This window comes from Hemicordylus capensis, chromosome 5, assembly GCF_027244095.1.
Source record: "Hemicordylus capensis ecotype Gifberg chromosome 5, rHemCap1.1.pri, whole genome shotgun sequence".
Lineage (NCBI taxonomy): Eukaryota > Metazoa > Chordata > Lepidosauria > Squamata > Cordylidae > Hemicordylus > Hemicordylus capensis.
The window spans coordinates 213,598,344-213,624,729 of record NC_069661.1 but is presented as its reverse complement, the minus strand read 5'-3'; the positions used below and the strand labels follow the sequence as shown (position 1 = coordinate 213,624,729).

The following is a 26,386-nucleotide window of genomic DNA, read 5'->3' as shown; positions in this document are numbered from 1 at the left end:
GCCTCTGCCACATCCCTGAGGGTCTCATCCACACACCTCTCTGCCTCCAGGAGCTTCTCCAGGTCAGCCACCTTGGCTTCAAGGGAACGAACTTGTTCCCCAAGAGCCAAGAGCTCTTTGCACCGAGCGCACATCCATGACTTCTGCCCCTCAGGCAGATAGTCATACATGTGACATTCTGTGCAGTACACTGGGAAGCAGCCCCTCCCCTGCTGGCATTCTACCTTCATAACTAGTTTTATTGGCTATTTAGAGTATATGAGGTTTGAAGCTAGGTACTGGGTACAGTTGTCAGCTAATTAATGGTTTTTACTTTTGTCCTCCAAGAAAATTACAAAGGTTGGGTAGTACTCACCTTATTCTTGCACTGTGTGTCTTCCCACAGCTTTCCCCACCAATCTCCTGCTAAACTCCTGCAAAACTCCTTCTTTATCTGTTAGCAAAGCTCCTCTGGTCCGAGCCTTGTATTCAACACCAGCAGTCAAACTGACTCAGCTCAGGAATGTGAGGCCTCCCACAAGCTGGGGCTCTCACCTGGAATGAATTTTCCACTCAGGCTTCTCCTCTGGCAAAGACACAAACACTGCCAGCCAGCCAGAAATCCAGCCCTAGGAGATTCTCATCCCTAGCAGACCTAGCTTCTCCCCCTAGCAGACCCAGCTTCTCATTCTTGTACATGGTGCTTTAATAGAATTCTATATATCTCTGTGTCCTTCACCTCTGGTTATTCTGACCTGTGCTGTATCTTTAAAGTCCTCAGTGGAGGTGTCACCAGAGGAAACTCTGATGAGATATTGACACTGTACTGTACTGCGCAAAGTAGATACATATAATAATCTTGCTTCCTCCTCATCACACTTTTTCAGTCAGAAAAGACATTCCAGTAGGTATTTCAACTTCTGCAAAGCCTTGAAACATTTAATCATTGTTTAATTTGAAAATTTCAGATCCTGGAGGAAATGATGCTGTCTTTGCTCTTGTGGATGGGGCTATAGTTCAGTGGGAAAGCATCAAGCAGAAGGTCCCAGGTTCAGTCCTTGGCACCTCCAGGTATGGCTGGGAAAGGCTCCTTTCTGAAACCCTGGAAAGCTGCTAACAGTCAGTATAGACAACACTAAGCTAGATGGATCGATGGTCTGACTTAATATAAGGCAGCTTCCTCCTATCCTATATCCCTATGCCACTCTCTCAAATGCTGCATTAACTTCCTTTCCTGAACGTCTGCTGAGAGTCAGTGATGCTAAACAGTAGTGAGGAAACTGAAATGTGTGTGTGTTACAGGATCCTGTAACATCCGGTCTATGCAGAATTATGAGTCTGCTGTCTTTTATCTCAGATAGTTGAAACAGTGTTTCAAAGGAGCAAGTGGTCCTGGTCAAATCTTGCTAGCAGTTGATGTGAATTCCGGCACTTCACTTCAGTTCCATTGTGTTCATGAGACTTAAAATCACCATTGCCCAATTGTGGCTGGCTTGTTTTTTCCTTTTTTACCCAGTTAACAAATATGCCTATAAATATGTACACACAGAACCCAGACAGACAGGCACCATCATAGGACTAGAAATATGTGTCACCCAGGTTATTAGCACACCCAACTTCAGTACAAACCAAGGACTGGGCTGCTGTCAAGAAAGGATAAATACACAAGCCCTATTAACATGCTATGTTCAACGCTCGTACAATGAGTGTACAGTGTACACAGGTACAGATCTGTACACAGGTATAGTCATTCACATGTTATGTGGAACACAGGTGCAGCAGTACACTTCCTGCATGTACCATGCATTTGAGGGGCCTGTACCCAGGTGCACTTTTAAAATGAATGAAGGTACAGTCATTCACACAAAGCCATGTATGAGTGTACAGAGACCTGGAGCACTTCCAGACGGGGCTTTCAGCTTGCTTCTCCTCTGGAATGGAGGGTGTATGTTCACATATTGGCCAGATTTACCCAGAAATCATTGTGAGCTATTGGGGAGCAGCACTCCACACATGATCTGGGTTTTTCATTATGCATTTGAACGTAGCCCGATTTATGTCTGGGATAAACAAGCCCACTTTTTGCATTGGGTTTTGGGGGCAAATTTGAACTCGCAGTAAAGTCTCGCAATAAACCCGCGGTAAAGCCTGCTGTATGGAAATGCTTCTGAACACCAGTACAATATAATATCTGAACAGGTTTATAGAATGCCTCCAAACTGCAGTAGAAAAGCCTAGCAAATTGATAAGAGCCATTGTTATAGTAATTACCTTCCATATGGCACTATCACACATCTCCTTCTTAAAAAAGGAAAATAGTTTGATCCTGCTCTAAGCTGCCAGTCCCACCTCTCTTGCCCATTGATAGATATTTCCTTGCCCCAGAGATAACACATTAGGTAGAGCTCCTGTTCTGAATCTCATGGATCAACACCACTGCTACAGGTTAGATCATTTGGCACAAGGATCCCTGGTGATCTGTTGCCATAGACTCAAGTAATCAAAACAGCTCATTTGCTCGTGATGCATTGATTCACCAGCAAAACCCACATGCTGTTGTCTGTGAAACCAGGCTTTGCTTAATTCTTGTGCCATCATCTATGTAACTGCAAGGTAATGTTTTGTTTGCAAACAGAATGGGGATCCATCACAGTGGTGCATTTCTGTGTTTGCCTCCTAGGGTGAGGGATGAACTAAGAATCTGAGCAACACAGAGCTTGTTTGCTGTGAGGGTATCCTACACATGAGGGTATTCAGGACAGAGACCAAAGAGTGGCCCAGCTCCACTGCCAGTGATGGTGCTTCAGCCAGTTGGGATATGAAATAAACTCACTTTAGCTGGAAGTTCCACTGTTCTCTGTTATATTGTATGTAAAATCAATATTTGTATATGTGAAAAACTACAGCTAGAGAAAGGGAGGTGGGGCTGTAGGTCTGTGGCAGAGCATCTGCTTTGCATGCAGAAGGTCCCAAGTTCAATCCCTGTCAGCATCTCCATGTAGGGTTGGAAAAGACTCCTGCCTGGAACTTGGAGAGCTGCTGCCAGTCAGTGTAGACAATACTGAGTTAGATGGACCAAGGGTCTGACTCAGTATTAGGCAGCTTCCTATGTTCCTGTGCAGAGGTGATTTCTTCCCATAGGGAGGTAAAGATGAATCTGAGCAAGACTACAGTCCCATTCACCTGCCAAGTGATGGAGGATGTTGTATTTCATCCATAAAGTGTCGCAAAGTAGTCTCTGTGACAGATCTACAATGAAACCCTTAGGGAGTCTGTGTGCATATTGCCTGCTAAGTATTTTGACAGGAAAGTGATATTTTTCTGTAGTGGTCAAACACCAACCTCTCTCACTTTGATGTTAAACCAAGCCCTTAATGAGGAAGTTGACTTTCTGATTTGTGACTGAAGTTTTTAAAACAAGAAGCCTCCATGGAGAATGTAGCAGATGAGGTACACAGATTACACATATGCATTTACTTTCTCTCTCTATCTCTCCCTCACGCGTGCACACACACACACATGCTCACACCATTAAAGGCTGTGTTTCAGTGCCTTTGTGCTTGGCATTTAGTCTCACTCACAACTGAGTAGGAGACATCCCTGTGGACCGATGCCCCTGCTTTTTGAAACCTGCCTTTAGGTAGGATCCACAACAGTGGCTTTCTGCCTAGTGGAAGGCAAAACATATCAGTGGCACAGAGGATTTATATGCAACAAGAGAGATTAACCAAATGGCCTTAAACCAGGAGCAGGACAAGGAGCAAGCCAGAATGAAGGGAACTGTATGAAGTTTTCTTCTAGCCCTTGACAGTTCCCTTTTGCACAGTTTGCTTCTACTTCATTGTTGCGTTCCTTAAAAAAGAAAAAGAAAAAGAGCCACGTTTGTTTAACCACAGAGAAAGGCAGAGAAGGAATGCAGTACAGGACAAATGTTCAAACACGACGAACTGATTAATTATTGCAACAGTTTGTCTTGTCCCTTGCCTTACCACTGATGAGCTTCCTTGTTGAGGATGGGAAGATATATATTATTACCCCCTTTGATGCCACTCCATGCAGAACAATCCCCAGCACACCCACCACCTGGATTCTTGCTGATGTTAGCCAGTCTGGGGGAAATATGATGTGATGAAGAAGTGAACTAGAAACAACAGTCGTGCATCAAATCACAGGGCAACATGCATGCCAGTTTCACCATGCTTGCTAGCCAAGTTTTGTCAGGAAACATTCGGGCTGCACCCAGTCTGAGTGAGTGAGCATGTTCTGTCAGGAGCTGTGGATGGTCCATCAGTACGAGTGGCCACTTTTTCTTCCTTATATGTTCCCTGCTCCTTCACAGAGCCTAGCAGTACCAGCTGCCGGCGGGGAGTAATTCTGATATATCAACACATCATATGTCTTGTTTGGCAAGGTTCTCCCCACCTCACAGGCTGCTGAATAATGTGAAAGTAAGGGAAGTATACAAGAATAAGAGGAAGGTCCATTCTAGACAGTGACCTCTGTCTTGCTGTTGGTGGAGAAGGGTCGTTGTGGCTGGGCATAATGGGTGGGCGTCTGGCTAAAGGCCTCAGGCAGCTTCTCAATACTGAACTGACGCTTGGTGGTATAGGCTTGTCGCCGAAGGTCAGGATGGCTGTGATCCCAGCTCCCTTTGAAAGCAGGGCTGCCTGCCAGTGTGTGGGCACTGGTTTTCATCACTTTAGTCTTCTGCCCTGGTGTCGCCAAGCCAATCAGGGCGCAGCCATCTGGAAAAGGGGCAAAGTCTTTTTGATGCAGCGTCAAGGGAGGGAAGGACAGGGTGCCTGATGGGGGGATGTCCACCATGGGAAAGCGCTTGTAAAATTCCTCAGGAGCACTTTCTGGAGGGGAATATACGAAACAGAGCTGACAATTACGGACAGGCATTCTTACATCACATATAAATATTGAAGATAAAGCATGCTAATAATTTATTGGACTACTAACACTGCAGAATTGGCAACTGTTGCTCTGAGCAATTTTCCATCTTTAGCTGCTCCGACTGCATATACAAAGGAATTCTGTCCTCTAACAGATGCTTAATTTTGTCAGTTGTTGAGGGTTCCAGTTTGACAAAAAATGATCAGTCTTAACTCATGAACTTCCTCATGCCAGTCGCAGAGTAAAAACTGAGGAAGGTCTTCTATTTCATCCCTGCTGCAAACATACCTGCAGAGTTCAGTCTTCCAATGGAATCCCTCCAGGATTATTGTTGTCACAGATTCAAAGACATTTCCCAAAATGAGTATGACAAAACAAATTTATTGAACATGTATAATTTAAAAATATGTTCACCATGCGAAAATATGAGACCTCTTTACTGCTGCCTAGTCAAGCTGAATTTCACTATCCCTCAAACTAGAATGAAATGCAGATCTAGCTCAAAGCTGAATTTAAATACTGTCATTCAGTATGTGTGTCAAATGTGTGTTTAAAAAATGTGTTATCTAAATAAATTCAAGTAAAGCAAAGCCCATTCAAAGGGATTCTCATAAAGAGACTGTGAGCACTTCCAGATGGAAAGCTTCTGCTCATTCTTTATGGGAGATTTGTACAACATCGTCAACTCTTCATTGTCCACTTGCATTTTCCTTATTCTTAAATAGTCACATTTATTGACAGGAAAAAAGATGACTTATTTTCATAAGCAGTACAGCTGTACAATGACTCCATATGCAGACTGTTGTTAGCACAACAGTGCCAAGATACAACAGACCACATCAGGTACAAGAAGTGTAAAGAGGGGAAGGTAACTCTACTCTGTGTTCCCCAAAAAGCACATTATAACCCATTTCCACCTGTGCCACAGGATAATGGTCATGATCTTGACCTCTCCTCATCTGACCCTGAGCCTCTCCTCACCCGAGATGGACTCTGAGGAATAAATGGGATGTGAGTCCTCTCACTCCAGGACTCAGAGGGTCCTATATCTCTTGAAACCCTCACTTTGACCTGGGGACTCTAAGCAGGATGTGAGGTCCATTGGGACTTAGGGGATTCTATACCCCTGAACCCCCAATTCAACCTAAGGATGCCCCTTTGCCCTCCAGTTCAGAAGTTGAGGCTGAAGCCATACCAGCTCCATTGCCAGATGTTGTTCACTACAACTCCCAGCATCCCCAGCTGCAGTGGCCTTTGGCTGGGGATTATGGGAGATCTAGTCCACCACATCTGGTAATTCCTGTTAGAGGGAACACTGCTCCAGACCAAGGGTGTGTTGCCAGGGCGTTTTTCAAAGAGCAAGCTTTAACGCAAGTTTGAGAGGTTATACTGTGAGTTTGAAGTTGCCCAAAAAACCAATGCAAAAAGTGGATTTTTTAAAACCTGTGTAGTGACCAGCCAGCCCTCCACTAAAGAGTTAACTGGAAGTGAACCCTGTCCTGACTGACAGGCTGGTGAACTCCAGAGCTCAGCCAATCAGCACACCAGGTTGGTGGGACCTAGAGAGCCATGAGGAGGAAGAGAAGGTTCCTTTGTTAGAAGAAGCTGGCTGGGAGTGCAGAGGAGGAGATGTGGCCATGAGGTGTGGCTGTAGGAAACTCTCTCTGCAAGTCCTGTGAAGCCAGGAGGGCAGGAAACTTGAATCGTCTCCTGGAGTTTGGGTAAGTTCAAGGCAATAGGGATGTGCATGGAACCGTGGCAGAGTGGTTCGAAGGTGGCGGGGGTCTCCCTTTAAGAGCAGGGGAGGGTGCACTTATCCATCCCGCCGCTTCCCCCCTCCGGCGTCTGTGTTTATTAATGCCCATCTGGGCAGCAGTTTACCTCCCTGCCACCCTGTTGCCCTCATCTTCCGGATATGACCGGAAGTCGCCGACGTGCCTGCGCGTGCCGGCATGGGCGTGTGTGCGTGATGTGCATTACACGGCCCGATGGGCATTAATAAACACGGACGCCGGTGGGGAAAAAGCAGCGGGAGGGGTAAGGGCACCCTCCCCTGCTCTTAAAGGGAGACCTTCACCGCCTTCTAGCTGGTGGAACTGCTGGTTCTTCAAACCAGTTCGGAGACCCATTGGCTTTGGGAAGTTTAGTCTAGAGAAATTGTGTTTAGTCAGACTTTGTGTCAGATTTTCAGTTTCTTTTGTGTGTGTTTTGCATATACCTAATACTGGTCTGTTATTGTTTATCTGTAACATAACTAAACTAAGAAACACTAGCCTTCGCTCATCCAGCCAGGGCGTTGCAAAAGACTCTGCGTAAGCTTTTAAAGGTGCTTTTGTATTTTCCTACATACCTGTGCCTTGAAACTGGGTAACCATGATTTTTAAAGCGTGCAGCCCCAACATCTGGGGTGCTTTTTGAAGTATTATTGTAACCTACTGAGTATTTTTACCTGTAACTAAAAGTGGAGAAAGCCACAGATGGAAGCAGTCTGTAGCATTTGAATAAACTTCTTTTTCTTTTTCTTTTTTTCTTTACAAGCCTCATCTGAGTGGATTTTTAACTCAGGAGAAAGGGGGCTTTTTCTCTGGTGCAACACATGCCTCAGGAGCTCAGCAACTATTAGTTTTCTCCCCACGTGTAGGCTTGCATGTGGAAGGTTTTTGCATTTAGCTTAAAGCAACATAAAGGAAGTAAACCCTGAGTTTTCCACCCCCAAGCCCAGGGAGGGTCAAGCCCTGTGATAAAGAGGGGGTGGTGGTGGCAACCATTTTTGAAACTACTGGTAACACAGAAACATTTTAGGATGGCATAGCCTTTGCCAGAAAGCCCTGCAGGGATGAGTCAGCATTTCTCTCCCTCTTGTGAGCTTGCTCTGAGACAAAGGCTATAATTCGCTACACCCTGGATATAAATCGGGCTACACTCTTAACGTGCAATGAAAAACTGGACTCATGTGTGAAGTCAGGTGCAGAGCTTGAATGCCAGTGGCCCGTGTCCGGCCTTAGTGGCCCTGTTCACCCTGCCCCCTGCATCTGATGTTAGACATGGGGGCTATCCACGCCCTTGTGTCTGACGTCAGACGCGGGGGGCGTGGTCTGGATCCCAAATGGAGCCGCACAGTTCCGTTTGGGAGTTGGAGTCCGGCCGGCGCTACATTTGGAGCGCTGGACATTTAACTCCTGAAGGGGCCACGTGGCCCCTTTGGGAGCTAGACAAGGGTAGGCGCTGCATTCGCAGTGCAGCCAGAAGCAGCTCTTCCCTGCCTTTAAGGCAGGGAAGAGTCGCTCCTGGCCACGCCGCAAACACAGTGGCCATTTAACTCCCAAATGGGGGACACACGGCCCCCGCTCAGAAGCTAAACCATCACCTCCACATCTGACATCAGACGCGGGTGTGTGTGATGGGGCTGCGAGGCATGGCCCCTGATTGGTGGTGGCCTGGGTTCTTTGAACCCGTTCTCCCTATGGTGGCTCTGCCCGTGTGTGAAGTGCTTCCCAATAGCTTGCAGGGACTTCGGGGTAAATCTGGCCAATATGTGGATGCACACCCTCCAGTCTGGAGGAGTTGCGAGCTAAAAGCCCTGTGTGAAAAATGCCCAGGCTCCACTTCCCCTTGAAAAAGGGCTCAGTCTGCTGCAAGACTTTACAGACGCAACATCATCATCATCATCATCATCATCATCATCACATTTATTTCCCGCTCTTCCTCCAAGGAGCCCAGAGCGGTGTACTACATACTTGAGCTTCTCTTTCACAACAACCCTGTGAAGTAGGTTAGGCTGAGAGAGAAGTGACTGGCCCAGAGTCACCCAGCTAGTTTTATGGCTGAATGGGGATTTGAACTCGGGTCTCCCCGGTCCTAGACCAGCACTCTAACCACTCCTAGCCTAGTCCTTGCATTTGCTCCTGTGTAGACCTGACCTCCGCTTTGACTTGACCTTGATTACCTTGCTCCTATGTAGACTTGACCTCTTGGCTTGTTACTGGTCCTTCCTTACTTTGCTTCTGGGTAGAACTGACTTCCTAGCTTCTGACCTTGGGTTGTGACTTGACCTTGATTTATCCCTAGGTCCCCCAGTGGATCCTTGTGATGGGGCAGATTGGCATTGCCCAGGCCCACAAGACAATAATAACCACTTATAGGAAAATTTGGGCTTTTTGCACAGGCTTTTATTTGATTGTCTGTGCTGCTGCTCTTTGTACTCTGTATTGCTTTTATGCTTTTGTTTTAAAATTTTTAATCAGCTTTGTTTTGTATTTTTAGCTAAATATTTTAATTGTGTATTTTTTACAATCTTGTTCTTAAATTTTGCTGTAAACCGCCTTGGGATTGTCTTAATGAAAATGTAAAAATAAATAAATAAATAAATAAATAAATAAATAAATATTTTGACATGTTTTGGAAGACTGGGGGTGGGGGAACAACCCACTTCTTACAGGTTCTAAAGAGGTGATTAATATGTGTTAAAGGGCAACTATAATCCATGCTAAATTATTTTTGTGAACAGCCCTGAGTCACTTGCTTATATTCAACACCCCCACTATAGACAGGCGAAGAGGTTCGTGCCTTGTTCAAGACTGCTGCATTTTTAGGCCCAGCTGGTGTTTTCTTTCTCCTGTAATCAGCGTTGCCCTATTCCTTCCCACTTCATCCAATCCGCTCTGGTATTCGTGAAATCACAATAGCTACTACCCACCAGAATGGATTGTCAACAACAAGGTGGTGATGTCACCCAGCCCTGAGCAATGGGGGTGAGGATGAGTACGGGGAAATAAAGCACAGAAGGTTGAGGCAACAGAGGATTCCACAGCAATTCACCAGCATTCCAGCCTCACCTCAAACACATGCAGTACAATGGCACATACCTACAGCCTTGAGAGTTGCATACTTGGCATAGTCTGGTGCCTGATGTGGCAGAGTGCTTGCCATTTGCAGCCGGTTGTTGTGGGAATGTGGCAGTCCGATCTGTGACGCGGTGGGAGGGTTGACCACAGCATTGTTCAAATGGTTTTTATCTGAAAGTATTAAAAAATGGTCAAAGAAGACACCATGTGATTGGTCCAGCCGTCTAAGTGGGTATTACAAGTGATTGGTCCAACTGTCCAGGGGTACTCTCTTCTGACCTCTGAAAGAAATGTATTTATTTCACAAATGCATGCCTTTCCCCTTACTAATTAACAGTTTGCAGGTTTTTAGAACATCCATGTCGGTTTAACTTAGAAAACATGGCTTTTGAACTAAAGTCATGTGTATTATTTTTAAAGCTAGCTGGAACATCTCATCCCACTTTCAAATGGACTCATTGTGAAAACTATTTTATCTGTTTCAGTACAAATTAATCTCCTTAGAAGGAAAAGAACTAAATAGGTTCCAGAAATGGAAGCTTTCTCCTCTGGCTAGTAGCTGTGGGGGGTGGGCAGGATTTAGACTGGATCTGGAATGGACAGAAAGGGTTAGAGACCCTTCCCACCCGCCATGTCATGGCCCCGTTACAAATCCCCTCAGCTGCTTTCTGAAGAAAAATATTATTTTTAAGAGCTTCAAAGACAGAGCCTCAACATCATGTTAAGTTTGTCCCTTAAGAGCTGCATGAAACTGCTTGGGGTGAAGTATCATCAGTGTGCTAATTTCACTCAGTTCTAAGCCCTATTTGGGGTTGTATGTGTGTGCAAGTGTTTGTACATACTGTATGTACATGTATTTGTGCAAGAGACTGCACATGCATTCATTTCAAAAGTGGGCCTGGATACAGGCACCCTCAAATGCATGGTGTGGATAGGAATTGTACTACCACTCAAGCACTGAACATTATGAGTCACTGAAACAAGAGAAAACTGCGTTCTACCCGGGTTTGGGAGCTGTGTGTGCTCCCAGTTTTCGGTTGTGTGGAAACAAGGTAGGAGGAAAACCTGGGCAGAAATGATTGTGTGGAAGCAAGGTAGGAGGAAAAGGTACCCAGGTTTTCCTCCTACCTTGCTTACACACAACTGAAAATTGGGAACACACACAGCTCCCAAACCTGAGGAGAACGCAGTTTTTACTTGTGTGAATGACCTCTATGTGCAAATAACTGTAACATTTATTATTATTATTATTATTATTATTATTATTACATTTATATCCCACTCTTCCTCCAAGGAGCCCAGAGCAGTGTACTACATACTTGAGTTTCTCCTCACAACAACCCTGTGAAGTAGGTTAGGCTGAGAGCGAAGTGACTGGCCCAGAGTCACCCAGCTAGTATCATGGCTGAATGGGGATTTGAACTCAGGTCTCCCCAGACCTAGTCCAGCACTCTAACCACTACACCACGCTGGCTCTCTAGCCATATAGATCTGCACAGCACAAGCACCAGCATACACTGTACACAGATTGTTCATGTGTTCAACATAACCGGGTTGTTCTCATGGCCACAGATTCCTGGGTAGGAGGGAGTTAACCCTGGAATCTGTGGTTGTCTGGGGCACTGGGAGTCATCCTGACCCAGCAGTTCTGAACCTGGGTAACCCAGATCCACTACCTAGCTTACGAATGAAGTAGGACACAAAAAGAGCCGTCTTACCCTTTCTTTGGGTTGTCTGCATCACTGGTTCATTTTAACCTCTTCCTGGGCTGCTTTACTAAAGAGTTCTGTGGAAAGCAGGACCAGGGAGAGGAGAGTGGCAGCAGTACTGAGGACTGCCTCTCTGCTGCTCCCGCAATGCATTAAGAACATGAGAACAGCCCTAATCGATCAGGCCCAAGGCCCATCTAATCCAGCATCCTGTTTCACACAGTGGCCCACCAGATGCTGCTGGAAGCCTACAGGCAGTAGTTGAGTAGGTGAGCCCTCCCTCCTGCTGTTACTCCCCTGCAACTGGTATTCAGAGGCATTCTGCCTCTGAGGCTGGAGGTGGCCTATAGCCCTCCGACTAGTAGCCGTTGATAGATCTCTCCTCCATGAAGTTATCCAAACCTCTCTTAACGCCATCCTGGTTGTTGGCTGTCACCACATTTTGTGGCAAAGAATAGCACAAGTTGATTATGCATTGTGTGAAAAAGTACTTCCGTTTGTTGGTCCTAAATTTCCTGGCGGTCCGTTTCATGGGATGACCCCTGGTTCTAATGTTATGTGAGAGGGAGAAGAATTTCTCTCTATCCACTTTCTCTACACCATGCATGGTAGACCTCGATCATGTCTCCCCGCAGTTGTCTTTTTTCTGAACTAAATAGCTCCAGATGTTGTAGCCTTGCCTCATAAGAAAGGTGCTCTAGGCCCCTGATCATCTTGGTTGCCCTCTTCTGCACTTTCCCCAGTTCTACAATGTCCTTTTTAAGATGTGGTGATCAGAATTGTACGCAGTACTCCAAGTGTGGCCGCACCATAATTCTGTATAAGGGCATTATAATATCAGCAGTTTTATTTTCAACCCCCTTCCTAATGATCTCTAGCACGGAATTGGCCTTTTTCACAGCTGCTGCACATTGAGTCGACACTTTCAACAAGCTGTCCACCACGACCCCAAGATCCCCCTCCTGGTCAGTCACCGACAGCTCAGATCCCATCAGCGTATACTTGAATTTGGGGTTTTTTTTTGTCCCAATGTGCATCGCTTTACACTTTCCAACATTGAACCGCATTTGCCATTTTGTCACCCACTCACCCAGGTATGTGCATGCCCTCTCTCCTGCAGTTGCTCCCCTGCAACTGGTATTCAGAGGCATCATGGCTCACAGCCACCAGACTAGTAGCCATTGATAGACATGTCCTCCATGAATCTGTCTAAGCCTCTTTGAAAAACATCCAAGCTGGTGGCCATCACCGCATCCCATGGCAAAGAACTCCATAGATTAATTATGTGCTGTGTGAAAAAGTACTTCCTCTTGTTGGTCCTAAATTTCCCAACCTTCAGTTTCATGGGGTGACCCCTGGTTGTAGTGCTCTGTCTGTGTGTGTGTGTGAGAGAGAGAGAACAATTTCTCTCTGTTCACCCTCTCCACTCCATGCATAATTTGATACACTTCGATCATGTCTCCCCTTAGTCGCCTCTTTTCCAAGGTAAAGAGCCCCAGATGCTGTAGCCTAGCCTCATAAGGAAGTTGCTCCAGGCCCCTGATCATTTTGGTTGCCTCTTTCTGCACCTTTTCCAGTTCTACAATATCCTTCTTAAGGTACGGTGACCAAAGGTGTACACCATTTTGACCAAAGGGTATACGCATCTCCCACATAGCTGTGGGATATGTGGAGGCTCCAGCTCCCAATTTCAGCAATGGAGAATGCCTCTGCGGTGTTCAAGTGGTCATGTGAGCCCTCCAGCCCACCCCGATTTGGTTGTGAGAATGAGCCCAATGTGTTAAGTCTTCCCTTTCAGTGGAACCAGGTGAGACAGCAGAAGTACCACAAATAGGTATCTGGGGACAGTGGTAGACCAGAGGAGGCTGAATAAGAGAGAGATGTTAATGGTGAGGAATGCTGTCTCTCCAGAAATGTTTTTAGTTCGGCAGGTATTTGGATAGGGGAGGCTGATTGGTGGGTGTTTGTTTTGTTTTCTTTTAGTGGGGGAGAGATTTCTGCTGCTTCAAAAATGTTTTCGATTTAGACTTTAATGGCCTAATCTGGTTTTCAATATAAAATATTTTAATACCATGTTTTAGCTGTATTGCTATTTTGTTATCCTCTTGTTTGTTTTTTGCTGTCATTGTAAGTCAAGCTGAGGGCATGTTGGTCTATGTCGTAGACAATGGACAACAATAATATAATAAATGTCCCTGCAACTAGAGTTGCCATGTCCCCTGGAATTTAGGGTAGCCCCTGGATTTTGGCTCCTCCACCCAGCTGCTAAATTCCACCTGGATTTACACAGATTTCAAATGCACTGCCTGGATTGCCCAGATTTTAATCTGGATCCAATCACATGGGAAGGCAGAGGAGGAGGGGAAAGTATACAAATCTGTCAAATAAATAAAATGCAAAATAGTTGCAGCATAATTAGCATAATATGCACATTAGGCCACCCAGATTTGGGAAGCTTGAATATGGCAACCCTGCAACCCACTGAACAGAGAAGCTAAGCTCTGCATCTTTAAAACAGTAACAGTTGTAAGATATGCCTAAAATGGCAGGGTTTAGAATATAAAACTAGGAATTCCTGTTCTGGAATGTTCTGACTCAGAATCTGAGCTGGTTTGCTTAGATCAGAATTATCTGGGGCTGAGGAGTGGGGGTGGGGAAGGGTGCGTGCCCAATCGGATGCAGGAGAACAGAAAACCTTTTGAATGTGTTAAGTACATCATATATTAGCTAGCATGCTGTAGTTCTGTCTCTCTTCCCTGCCCCCTGCCAGTTTATTGAGTCTTTGCAAACATGCAGGGTAAGTTATCCCTGCCCTAATTAGGGATTTTGGATACCACCGTAATAGAAGTAAATAAGAATATTTGTTGCGCTGGCCGCCATGTAGTTAAAGCTCAGATTTCATTCTCCAAGGCCTCAAGCAAGTCACACTCATCAGCTCTCACTTCAGTTAAACAATGTTCAAAGGTGATGGGTGGGGGAGGGGGGAGAGAATGAGGGGAGAGGAAATCTGTATTTAAACTGGGACAAGTGTCATGGGCAAACGAGAGGGGAGGAGACACTGCACTCGCTCTGCCCAAGGCAGAACTGAGTCACACAAAGGAAACAGGAGAAGCAGCAGCAAATCTCCCCCGCTGTACAAAATAAATCAAAGCAGAGATGGCCCCGTTTCTCCCACCCCCCAGACTGCTGGCATGGCTGAGATTTTGTACATAAACTGCTTGGAAGTAAAAGTGTGTGTGTGTGTGTGTGTGTGTGAAAATCTTGGCCTCCCCTAGTCGCTGCTACAGTGTGATGATCATTGTCACATTGCTGCTGACCTTGCCAGAGGTCACCCACCATCACCACCACGATTAGCTGCATCTCTACAGGGAAATCCCACAGCCCCCCGCTTGAGAGCAGCAGAGATGGAAAGGACTACTGCCAATTGTTCCTCTAACAAAACTCTCTTCAACAGATAGGTCAGAACTAAAAACAAGAGGGGAAGTTGTATTCTTGCTTTGTTGACATTGAAGAACTCTTGTACTAAAATGGCAGGTGGCTCTCCGACCCCAAAGCAGCAATCTTCAGGAAATTGCAATTTGGTGGAAAAAACAGCCCCTTTGCAAGGGGATGATTTTTGATGGGAATATATGCTGCCAGGGGAAAGGCTTCACCTCCCCTACAACACACTACAGTCTCAATCAGGATCGGGTCCCTGTGGCTGCTTTTTAATTAAAGAAGAGGCACTCACACGTCTCTTTAGCACACATATGCATGCGTGTTGGAACATTAGATGGTGGTTGGGAAAGGAGATGAAAATGTTGACCCAGTGTGTGGGAAAAAGCATCAAGAATAAAACTGTGAATATTATAACACTATTATACAACACTGTGGTGCGGCCACATTTAGAATATTGTGTACACATTTCTGGTTGCCATATCTTGAAAGGGATATTACAGAGCTGGAAAAGGTGTGGAAGAAGGTGGGAGCTGTGGAAGAAACCAAAATGATCAGTGGGCTGGAGCATCTTCCTTACCAGAAAAGGCTGCAAAGTTTGTTTTTTAATCTAGGGAAACGGGTGCTTAAGGAGGGACATGATTGTGGCTTATAAAATGATGCATGGTATGTAGCAAATTAGAGAGCAATGCTTCTCCCTTTCTTGCAACACTAGAAGTGTGTGTTGCAGGGGGATCATCCAAGGAGCTGATTGGCAGGAGAGTTAGGATGGACCAAAAGAAGCACCTTCACACAACACATAATCAGTCTTTGGAATTTTCTGTCACAAGATGTGATGGCAGCGACTAACTACTTTAAAAGGGAATTGGACAAATTCATGAAGGACAGGTCTATCAATGGTTACTCATCTTGATGGCTGTAGGCTACCTCTGGGATCAGGGCAGGATGCCTCTGGATATCAGTTGCGGAGAGAAAAGGCAAGAGATGGGCTTATTCCTTCATCTCCTGCTTGTGGGCTTCCCAGACACATCTGGTTGACCACTTTGAGAAAGGGGATGCTGGACTAGAAAGGCATTTAGTCTGATTCAGCAAGATTCTTCTGTTCTTAAGTCTAAATTTTCTTATGCCAGCTTTGCATGGAGGGGCAGGGGGTACATAGGAATATAGTAAGCTGGCTTATACCAAGGTGCTTTCCAGATTAGCTGCTCAACAGCTGCAAAATGCTTCTGTTCAGGCAAATTGCATTCAAAACATAAACAGCAGGGGGAGCAGTCTAGCGAAAACTAACAACCTGAAAAAAACAGCAATATTTTTATGCTGGAAATACGACGTTCTAGCACTATATTGCAGCGATTAAATTCGAAACAAGGCATTGGAAATATGAACGGCACCCTGCTGTCAGTGTAGGGACTGTGGTGTCACAATGCAGGAAATGTGGAAGCACACGTCAGAGATTCGTCGTGACCCCGTTGCAGGGTTGAATCTGGAAAGTGCCCAGGTGAGATCATTGGTTCATTCTGCTGCTCAGAACTGTCTACTCTGACTGGTAGCGCTTCTCTAAAGTTTCAAGCAGGAGTCTTTCCCAGCCCTACCTGGAGATGCCGGGGATTGAACCTGGAACCTTCTGCATGCAAAGCAGGTGCTCTATCTCTGAATTACAGCCCATCTCCAAAGGTGGCATCATGTCTCCCTCCAGGTACTGACCACACCAAAATCTGCTTGGCTTCAATAGGTGGCTGTACTGTATGCCCTTAGACAGGGATGCAATTTAGATGGGGTAGAGGGGTGCTGTGCTGTCCCCATTCCATACAGTCCATCTGTAGCCTTGCTTCAGGAGTGTCTGTTTCTCTAGTCTGCACACTGGTGGTTCTATACTATCTCAGTGGCTGAATATTCTCTCCTCTCAGTCAACATCTGAAATGGCACCTCTGATCATGAAGGCTGCAACTGCCTAACCTTGAATGTTTCTCCTAATCTTTAAGTGGCAGGAAAATGGTCTGCAGGTGCAGCTTTTAAAATCCTTGCCATGCTGAAATGGAGGAAGCCTCCACTGCTGAAGATTTTCCTCGTACAAAGCTATTAAAACATGCAGGAGTTCACTTTTAGGCCAGGAATTGGCACTTCTGCCATTGATATCTCATGAAAGGAATTTGCTTGCCTTCAGTGGTTTTCCAGATGCTGTGATTTACCCATGGGAAGGGGCTTTGGAGCCATCAATGACCATCCATATGATGTCGCCCCAGCCAATGGGGTGAATTATCTGCAGCTCAGAGAAGAGTGTGGGAGAAGAAAAAGACCTCATCTTACCTGTGCTGTTCCTGGGAGATCCCCAAGAAAGCCCGTCACCAATCTGGACCTGCACACTGCCGATGTGGCCATCGGGCAAAAGTTCGGATGGGCCATGTCCTGGCTGCTTCAGCAGATCTGTGAGTGTTCTGGAAAAGACATGGAGGGAAGTTAAACAGCACTATTACTAGTGAAGAGATACTCGGCTTGTGTTGCTGTGGGCATAATTTTAACACTTCTCTTGTATGTTTAGTTCACATTATTTACTGTTTGTTATCTGCTTGCCAAATACTGCTCATTTATTGCTCAACTTTGCTTCTCTTTCAGGGATACTACATTTCCTCAGCGCCTAAACCACAATGTTTTGTTGCTAGGAAAATGTGATTCTGTTCCACCTAGTAGAGTTAATGCGATTTTGGAATGAGGTTACAGACTGCACCCCAGACTCTGTCATGAAGATATAATAGGCCCATTGACATGTCATGTTCAACACTCGTATGAGGTATGGATCTGTACACAGTTATAGGAGGACCTTGTTACTTGTGAATATGGCACCCACAGTTTTGCATATCTGCGCTCAGGTGAATGGTACCTGACTTCAGTTTAAGTGAGGAAGAAATGGGTTTTAAAAGGGTTAAATCCACGGATCCACAGATTGGGGTGGCCGGAAATGACCTCTGAGGTCATTTCCGGCTGCCATTTTGTGCTTGGAAGCCATTTTGTGGCTTCTTAAGGAAAAAGGGAAAACTCCCCCACAAACTTAAAGCAAAAAAGGCAGAATTGAGTCTCTTGGGGGGCATTTCTGGACATTGGAGGGCATTGCTGGACCTGTGTGGGGCACAGTAGGGCACTTTCCCTGGCTTTATTTCATGTCTTTTGGCTGTCCCCCCCCCCCCCTTCGGAACATAAGTCCCAGTTTTGCATTGCCCCAGTGCCTCGATATTTATGGTTTTGGTATCTGTGGCAGTAGCTGAGAACAGAACTGAACAGAACCCCACAAATACCGAGGTTTTCCTGTACCGTCATTCACATGTTATGCTGAATGCATGTACAGAGGTACACTTACTATTTGTGCCATGCATTTGAAGGGCCTGCATTCAGGTTCACTTTTAAAATGAATACAGGTACAGTCATTCACAGGTACAGTCAGATATCTGTACCTTCGTACAGCATAATGTCTGAATTGGGCTTATGAGTCATTCATCCCAGGGCTTAAAAGGACTCTTATTTAGTATTATATTTTAAAAGGATTGGCACTGGGATGGATTTATCAGTTCACAGACTCTCTCCCTCCAGTGTGCATTAGCTTGCTTGGATGAGGTAACAGATCCCTTCTTCTTCCTCCTTAACCTTTTATTGTGTGAGCCACCCCTGGCTTGGAGCCAATGAGTGAAGAGCCACGGCCCTGCTCAGGCCTGGACAGCCAATGCTGTGCAGAGACAGGTCTGCTCACATAGCCACCTTCTTGGCTTCTTGGCTTTTGGTGGGTGAATTGGGCAGCCATGAAGAACTCCTGTCCCTCTTCTCCCATGTCTCCTGGCCTTGAGGAAATGACAGAGAAAGTCTTCTTCATGCGACAGCAATACCATATTTACCTGAGTCCAAGACTAGGTTTCCCCCCAAGTTCTTTGATGTTAGAAACTAGGGGGTTGGGTTTACTTCAAATTCAGAGTCATCTTCCTTTGGGGTCATTACAGGTATCACCTGCATTTTTAAAAGGGCGTCATCTTAACTTCGGAGTCATCTTCTATTTGGATAAATATGGTACCTCAGGCTGCGTAAGCAATCCACTGCCACACTAGCCTAGATGGCTTTAAGATGAGACAAATTCACAGATTACAGGTCTATCAATGGCTGCTAGTTAGATGGCTATATTCTACCTCCAAGTTCAGAGGCAGGAGGCCTCTGAATCTCAATTGTAGGGAAGCAACTGTGAGAGGATCAGCAGAGGCTCTTATGGGAATGAGCCATTGTGCACAGATGACGCTGCTTGTTAGGAACCCTAGAAAAACTAGCCAGTGAGTGCAGGCAGAGGGCCAAGGCAAAACTGGTGTGAGCATCCGAGTGCTACTTAACAAGCCTGAGAAAGCAGCCCAGTCTATGCATGGCTCACTGCTCACACAGGGCCCTGCGGTCGAAACGCGGCATGAGCAGCCTGTCACAGCCCTGTAACCCCGCTGGGTGCAGGCAAGCAAAGGGACCTATGATGTCAGTCAGGATGGATTATTACGAAGGAAACCTGACTAGCCAAACTAAACCCAAGCTGCATCGCCTGTAACCCTGCTATGTTTCAGGGGGATCTGATTTTTTCACACCCGTTTTGCCTCTCAGTTGATTTTAAGGCCAGATAGAGAGAGACTTTCTGTGCGTGTGTATTTTTCAAATGTACATACAAGCAAAAGGGACACTGGCTGTTGAAATAAAACTTTGTGCTTTTCTCCCAGGGACTCATGCTACTTTTCTAGGGTGTCTGGGGCAGAATTTCTCATCTTCCTCTTCCAGCCAACCAGGAGGGGGGATCTTGTGTGTAAGGAGGAAGGGGAAAGTGAGGGCATTCAGGAGCAACTTGGCTGCTTGTAGAGGACACGTGAGGGCACGTGATAGGGCAGCTGCGTTTTCTGTACCCCGTCAAACATGAAGCCACACCACTTCCAGTGATGTTCACTCACCTCCTGAACTTCACTTGGGAGCTGATCTGTATATTGCACAGAAGGAAGTGGTGGGATTTCTGACTCTACTTTTTCAGACTGCAGGTGGAAGGACATATTTTTGAATGTTTCATGAAAACTTCCTAAATGGAATAAATGAACAATTTCAAACAGAGGGCAAAAGTAAATCCTTCTCTTCGATGTGCCCACCTCACTATAGGGAAGGCCCCTGGACACTTGACTAGTGCCTGCTCTTCCAAATTATAGGTACCAGGTTTGGTGGGGGGGGGAATCTTTTTTGGATTTTGGATTAGATGGTTTTGTTCCCTGGTTGTTGCATTGCTTTTTGTTTTATTGATATTTCTGCTTTTATTCCCTTTCCCTCTTTTTAATTGTTGCGTTTAGTTATGCCATAAGTACATTGGTTTTGTATGAACTGATGCTTTAATTAGAGTTGTGAGCCACTTTGCAAGCTTTCTAATGTGAAAAAAGGGAATAAAAATATTTTAAATAAATACAATAACTAGTTAAAATATACTTGCTACATTGATCCAGAGTTGCACCTAGGTAATTTTGGAGCTTGGATCTAAAGGCCTTTGGAGCCCATCCCCACACTGGAACCCACCCCCTGCCCCTGCATAAGAACATAAGATAAGAACAGCCCTGCTGGATCAGGCCCAAGGCCCATCCAGTCCAGCATTCTGATTCACACAGTAACCCACCAGATGCCGCTGGAAGCCACAGGCAGGAGTTGAGGGCATGCCCTCTCTCCTGCTGTTACTCCCCTGCAACTGGTACTCAGAGGCATCCTGCCTTTGAGGCTGGAGGTGGCCCACAGCCCTCCGACTAGTAGCCGTTGATAGATCTCTCCTCCATGAAGTTATCCAAACCTCTCTTAAAGTCATCCAGGTTGTTGGTTGTCACCACATTTTGTGGCAGAGAATAGCACAAGTTGATTATGCATTGTGTGAAAAAGTACTTCCGTTCATTGGTCCTAAATTTCCTGGCAGTCCGTTTCATGGTATGACCCCTGGTTCTAGTGTTATGTGAGAGGGAGAAGAATTTCTCTCTATCCACTTTCTCTACACCATGCATGATAGACCTCTATCATGTCTCCCCGCAGTTGTCTTTTTTCTAAACTAAATAGCCCCAGGTGTTGTAGCCTTGCCTCATAAGAAAGGTGCTCTAGGCCCCTGGTCATCTTGGTTGCCCTCTTCTGCACCTTTTCCAGTTCAACAATGTTAAGTTAAGTTAAGCATTAACTTGCATCTGCAACTTTAAGTTAAGCAAGTTAAGCATCATCCCCCCCCACCCACACACTCTGGCAAACATGTGGGTTCTTGAAGGCACAAACAGCTACTGAACTCACAAGAATGTAAGAATATGAAACAGGTATATTTATGCAAATATGCATTAGCAGAAACATTTCAGCACACAACTTAACATATTCCTGTCCCACATATTTCTTTCCTGACTCCCCCCTCTGTCTCTAAAGCACCTGGCACAGGTCATAATCACACTTGGCTGCCTGGGCAGTGCAGGCCAGTGGGGACCATACCACCCAGGACAGACTAAAGAGGATTTGGGAGCCCAAAGGGGTGTGGCGGCCCTGGACCTTGGCCCCGGGGTCCAGGGGTAAGAGGGCCAGTACATTGATCAACTGCCTTTCTGCCAAAGCATTCAGAAAGGCTTACAATCTATGATACAGGGTGCAAAAAGATAAGGGGAGGGAAGAGGAAGATAAGCAAATTGAGGAATAGGTGGCCCTCGTTATATGCGGGGGTTCCATTCTTGCCTATAGGCACGAATATGAAAACCACACATAACGAAACCATGGGAATTGGGGGGTTAGGTTCCTAACCAAAAAGGGGGGCAAACAGGCAAGGGGGCTAGAAATAAGAGCAGGAAAATGACACTACCTTATTCTCCAGCTCTCCAACCCTGCCAAACCTCAAAAACAGCTGATCATTCATATATATATATATATAATTAAAAGAGACAGAAAATGGCTCTCTGCTGGAAAATGGCAGCCAGAAATGACATCAGAAGTCATTTCCAGGTCATGTCCAACAACGTAAAACTGCAGATAGGCAAAGTTTGCTGATTTTTCTACCTAAGGATAATGAAACTGGGTTTATAAGACCCAATTGTGCATATGCAAAATTGCAAATACGGAGTCCGTGGATAAAAAAGATGTTACAGAATACATAAATATGATCCCATCCTCCCACGCATATTCCTGGTTTGAAGCGGAACAGTTCAGAAGGTATTATTTATTTATGCCCCACATTTCCATTCTTTGAACGCACAATGTGGCTGGCAACTAAATTAAGATTGCACCCAACCAATCACAACCAAAATATTATGATTTTCATTGTCAGAGACTTGCGTTTTGGGTGGTTTACAAATGTATCAAATAAAATTGGCCAACATGACGTGCACCGCAACATTGGTGTTTCTGACCCAGAGGAGTTGCTGCATGTGAAAGGCAGCCCTGGAGGTGTTGAAGAGGCAGGCGGATGTGCAGTGCACGGGCACGCTCACATTGGAAACAATGGGAATAGCACAACACATGTGCCCATGTGCTGTTTTATTTCCATTTATTTATTTATTTATTTATTTATTATCCCATTATTATCAACTGGGCACCGAGAAGGCACCTTTAAAGACGTGGTTGTCTTACATTTAGCAGGGGAAGAGAAACTGTCCCTGTCCCTGCCCAGCTCCAGCACAGAGTCTCCCCAGTGGCTGCTGGTGCTGGTGGCTAATGTGTTTTTCTTATCCTTGTTGAACGGTGAGCCTTTTGGGAATAGGGAGCCACCTTCTTCCTTTGCAAGTCTATGTAAACCACTTTGAAAATTTTTCTGGTTGAAAAGTGGTAGGTAGATATGAATATAAATATAATATAAAACATAAATACCACTAATCAAATAAAATACAAGCAGAAAATAAGTGGACTAGAAGCATCCACTGAATCAGGAGTGTAGCTACAATTGAACCAAGGGGGACAAATGTTCCTGGGCCCCTGAAGGAGGGGAGCCAATGGCTGGGAGACAGTTTGTTCATTGTTCTGCCCTTCCGCCAGAGGTGGAGTAACCTCTTTGCCACCCATAGGCAAACAAGCTTCTGCCGCTGTGGGGAGGGGGGCACAAGGGGAAATTCCCCCCCCTTTGCCTCTAAATATTGCTGCTGTCAGCAGTTTCAGAGGCTGGCTGCAGGGAGGGTGTGGGGGCAAGGAGGGAAGAGTGCCCCCCCTTAACCTTTTAAAGCACCAGGAGCAGCAGTGGCCTGTCTCCGGCCCTGTTGGCGACCCCTCCAGTAACATCCCACACATGGGGGCGTGGCTCACCGCTTGGGTTCCGAAGCCAAGCAAGCTCTTCTGTTTTTTCAGGCAGCGTTTGCTGCCTGACAGCATTTATTTCCCTTTCTCTCCCTCGCTGGAGGGAGAGAAAGGGAAATGCACGCTGTCAGGCAGCAAGCACTCCCTGAAATGGACTGGGGAGAATTTGTTTAGGCTCTCCGGAGCCTGGGCCACGCTCCTGTGCATGGGATATTACTGGAGGGGCTGCTGGCGGGGCCGGAGACAGGCCACTAGTGCTCCTGCTGCTTTAAAAGGTTAAAAGGGGGGCACTCTTCCCTCCTCACCCCACCTGCAGCCAGCCACCGACATCATGCTCCATTTCACCACAGCAGTGGCAATATTTAGAGGCAAAGGGAGGGATTTCCCCTCATGCTCCCCCTCCCCACAGCTAGCGCCGCCCTAGAGAGCCATGGCAAAAGTTGCCACTCCTCAAATTTTGCTGGCGTAAGCAGATGCTTCCTCTGCCTCTGCCTTAACCCACCATTGCCTTCCACCTCTCTGAAGAAGAAGGCGGGGAGGTAGAGAGGCCCACCTTCACTTTTTGTCCCAGTGTACATGCCAACCTTGTTACGCCCCTGAACAGAATAAAACAGCCCTGCTGTCTACAGATCACATGCCTGCTGAATATAAAAAGCATTAGTGTGGCAGCAAAAGGCCTTTGGAGAGGGAGTCAGACATGCTGCCCTTGGGAAGGAAGTCCATAGCCTGCGTGTAGCCATGGAGAGAGCCCTCTTTCACCAGCGCACCAAACACACATCAGAAGTTGGTGGGACACAGTTGTGGGGGGGCTTCTTTAGCAGTTTCTATCGGATGAATTCTGTCACTACATCATACGTAATGCATGTGGTACACTATCCACTGGTGACATAGGAACATAGGAAGCTGCCATATACTGAGTCAGACCATTGGTCTATCTAGCTCAGTATTGTCTTCACAGACAGGCAGCAGCTTCTCCAAGGTTGCAGGCAAGAACCTCTCTCAGCCCTATCTTGAAGAAGCCAGGCAGGGAATTTGGAACCTTCTGCTCTTCCCAGAGTGGCTCCATCCCCTCAGGGGAACATCTTACAGTGCTCGCTCACACTTGGTACTTGGATATGTAGTTTTCTTAAATACTTGAATGAATGAATGAGTAAATAAATAAATAGGTGTGTGGAGTGCTACCATTTAGGATCAGATGGCACTGATCTGCTTAGCCTGACCCACCCAGAAGTGGAGTTGGCAGGAGTTGGCAGTGTGCCTGCAGGAAGACGCAGCCTTGTGGCAGCCCAGTTCCTGCCCTTGAAATAAGGCACAGATTGGGCAAGAAGGGACATGGAAGGCGAAGAGTGAGGCTAGGAGGCAGCAACAACTGGAGAAGCCTCTCCTTCATTGCAGGATCAACAACAGTGTGGCAAACCACCCATTCCTGCATGCAGCAGTCGTCTCTAGAGGCAGTGTACTTGCAAAACCAAAGTGGGCAAAATGGATCCCTGGTGGAATGCATAGACTGGCTATGGAGATGAATTTGGCCTGAATGCTGGATTTATGGGTAAGGAGTAGGTGTCCTGGGCTCCTAGCCGGAACTGGTGTATGAAGGCCACATGGTTGGACACAGCTCAGACATATCTGAGAAGAATCGGACAAACTGGGACAGAGGGAAGCGAGGTGAAGGCAACAGAGTGGCTGTCAAAGGACAAGGATGATCAGCAGGGGCGTAGCAAGGTTGGAGGGGGCCCAGAGACAAGATTTTAAAATGGGCCCCTCGCTGATACACACACACACACACACACACACACACACACACACACACACACTTCACAATATATCGTGCACTCACACGCACATCCCCATTATGAATACGGTGAATATCTAGTTCACATTGAATCTAGTTTTTTTTACTCTCTGCTCCTGCCGATCTCCAAGAGACTCAACATAATTCATAGGGGGTGCAACATGGGCAGGTGGGGAGTCATGTGATGTGCCTCTGGGGGGCCCCTCGAGGCAGTGGGGCCCCAAGACGACTGCCTCCCCTTGCCTAATGGTAGTTACGCCCCTGATGATCAGTCACTGTGGGATGACACTGTGCTTAGCAGGAATCCTTTGCCTCCATGCTGAGAGGTAAAGCTGGTTACAGCCTGCTAGCCATGAGTGGAGGTCAGCTGGCAAGGAAGGGTCCTAAGAAGGGCATCATCAGGGTGGGAGCAGACCAGAACTTTCAAGTCTGGAGTGTCCACAGTGACGTTTGGATTCTTTAGCTTTGGGAATATAACCCCTGCTGAGCAAAAGAGGCATCTTTTAAAGTGGCGATTCTCATCTATTTAGCAGGGGGAGAGCAACTGGCCGAGTTCATCCCCAGCACAGCATCCCACTGAAGGCTGTTGCTGGTTTCTACCTTCTTTTCTTTTTAGACTGTGAGCTCTTTTGGGACAGGAACCATCTTGCTCATTTACAGTACTCTTTATTTTTTCTACGTAAATTGTTTTGAGAACTTTTGTTGAAAAGCACTATATAAAAATCATCATCATCATCATCATTAGTAGTAGTGTATGCAGGAGGTGGAGAGGTGTCCTGGAGAAAGCACAACATTACAGTCCTAGGTGCCAGTCATAATTTTTTAGAGCCATCATCCTTTTTTAAGGCTCCAGCCCTCCACAGGGTTGAATAAAAATTTCATATTCTTAAACCTTCTTAGTTTTCCAACCCAGCTCACAAATCAATTCACATTAATGATGCTTCTCCTCAACCCACGGAATTAGCTCACCTCCCTTTTCACTTTTTCTGCTTGTCTCTTTCCAAATTCAGTTTATTTTGGGTAGGGGCTGTCTTCTTATTTTCTGTTTCTGTGGAGAACCTCATGCAATGGCCCTCCCCTCCTTTCCCAGTTTGATGTTGCTGCTCTGAATATTTAACAAGCGTCCCTGATATGGTGCTTCTCCAACATGCTGTGAACCTGTTCTTAGGAGAGCTGGAGCTTCTCTAATAGGCATCTCATCAGCAGCCAATCAGGCCTGTTCCCTGGGGCAACTGTACTACCGACTTACATGCAAACATAACATTAGGACAGATATAAGGAGACAAGATGAAAATTAACTCTTGTTAATAGGGACATAGGAAGCTGCCTTCTACTGAGTCAGACCACTGGTTCATCTAGCTCAGTATTGTCTACACAGACTGGCAGCGGCTTCTCCAAGGTTGCAGGCAGGAATCTCTCTCAGCCCTGTCTTGAAGATGCCAGGGAGGGCACTT

General features: G+C 46.1%; 1 protein-coding gene across 1 annotated transcript in view; it reads right to left on the bottom strand.

Annotated features, from left to right (window-relative positions):
• Window positions 1-1,461: 1,461 nt before the first annotated feature.
• Window positions 1,462-26,386, bottom strand: part of SHISA8 (shisa family member 8) — a 44,203-nt gene continuing 19,278 nt past the window's right edge. Inside the window, exons 2-4 of the mRNA XM_053251266.1 lie at window positions 17,174-17,301; window positions 9,744-9,893; window positions 1,462-4,838 (exon numbers count right to left, since the gene is read on the bottom strand). Coding sequence (XP_053107241.1) covers window positions 4,465-4,838; window positions 9,744-9,893; window positions 17,174-17,301 — 652 coding nt within the window. The 3' untranslated portion in view covers window positions 1,462-4,464. The remainder of the gene's footprint in view (window positions 4,839-9,743; window positions 9,894-17,173; window positions 17,302-26,386) is intronic.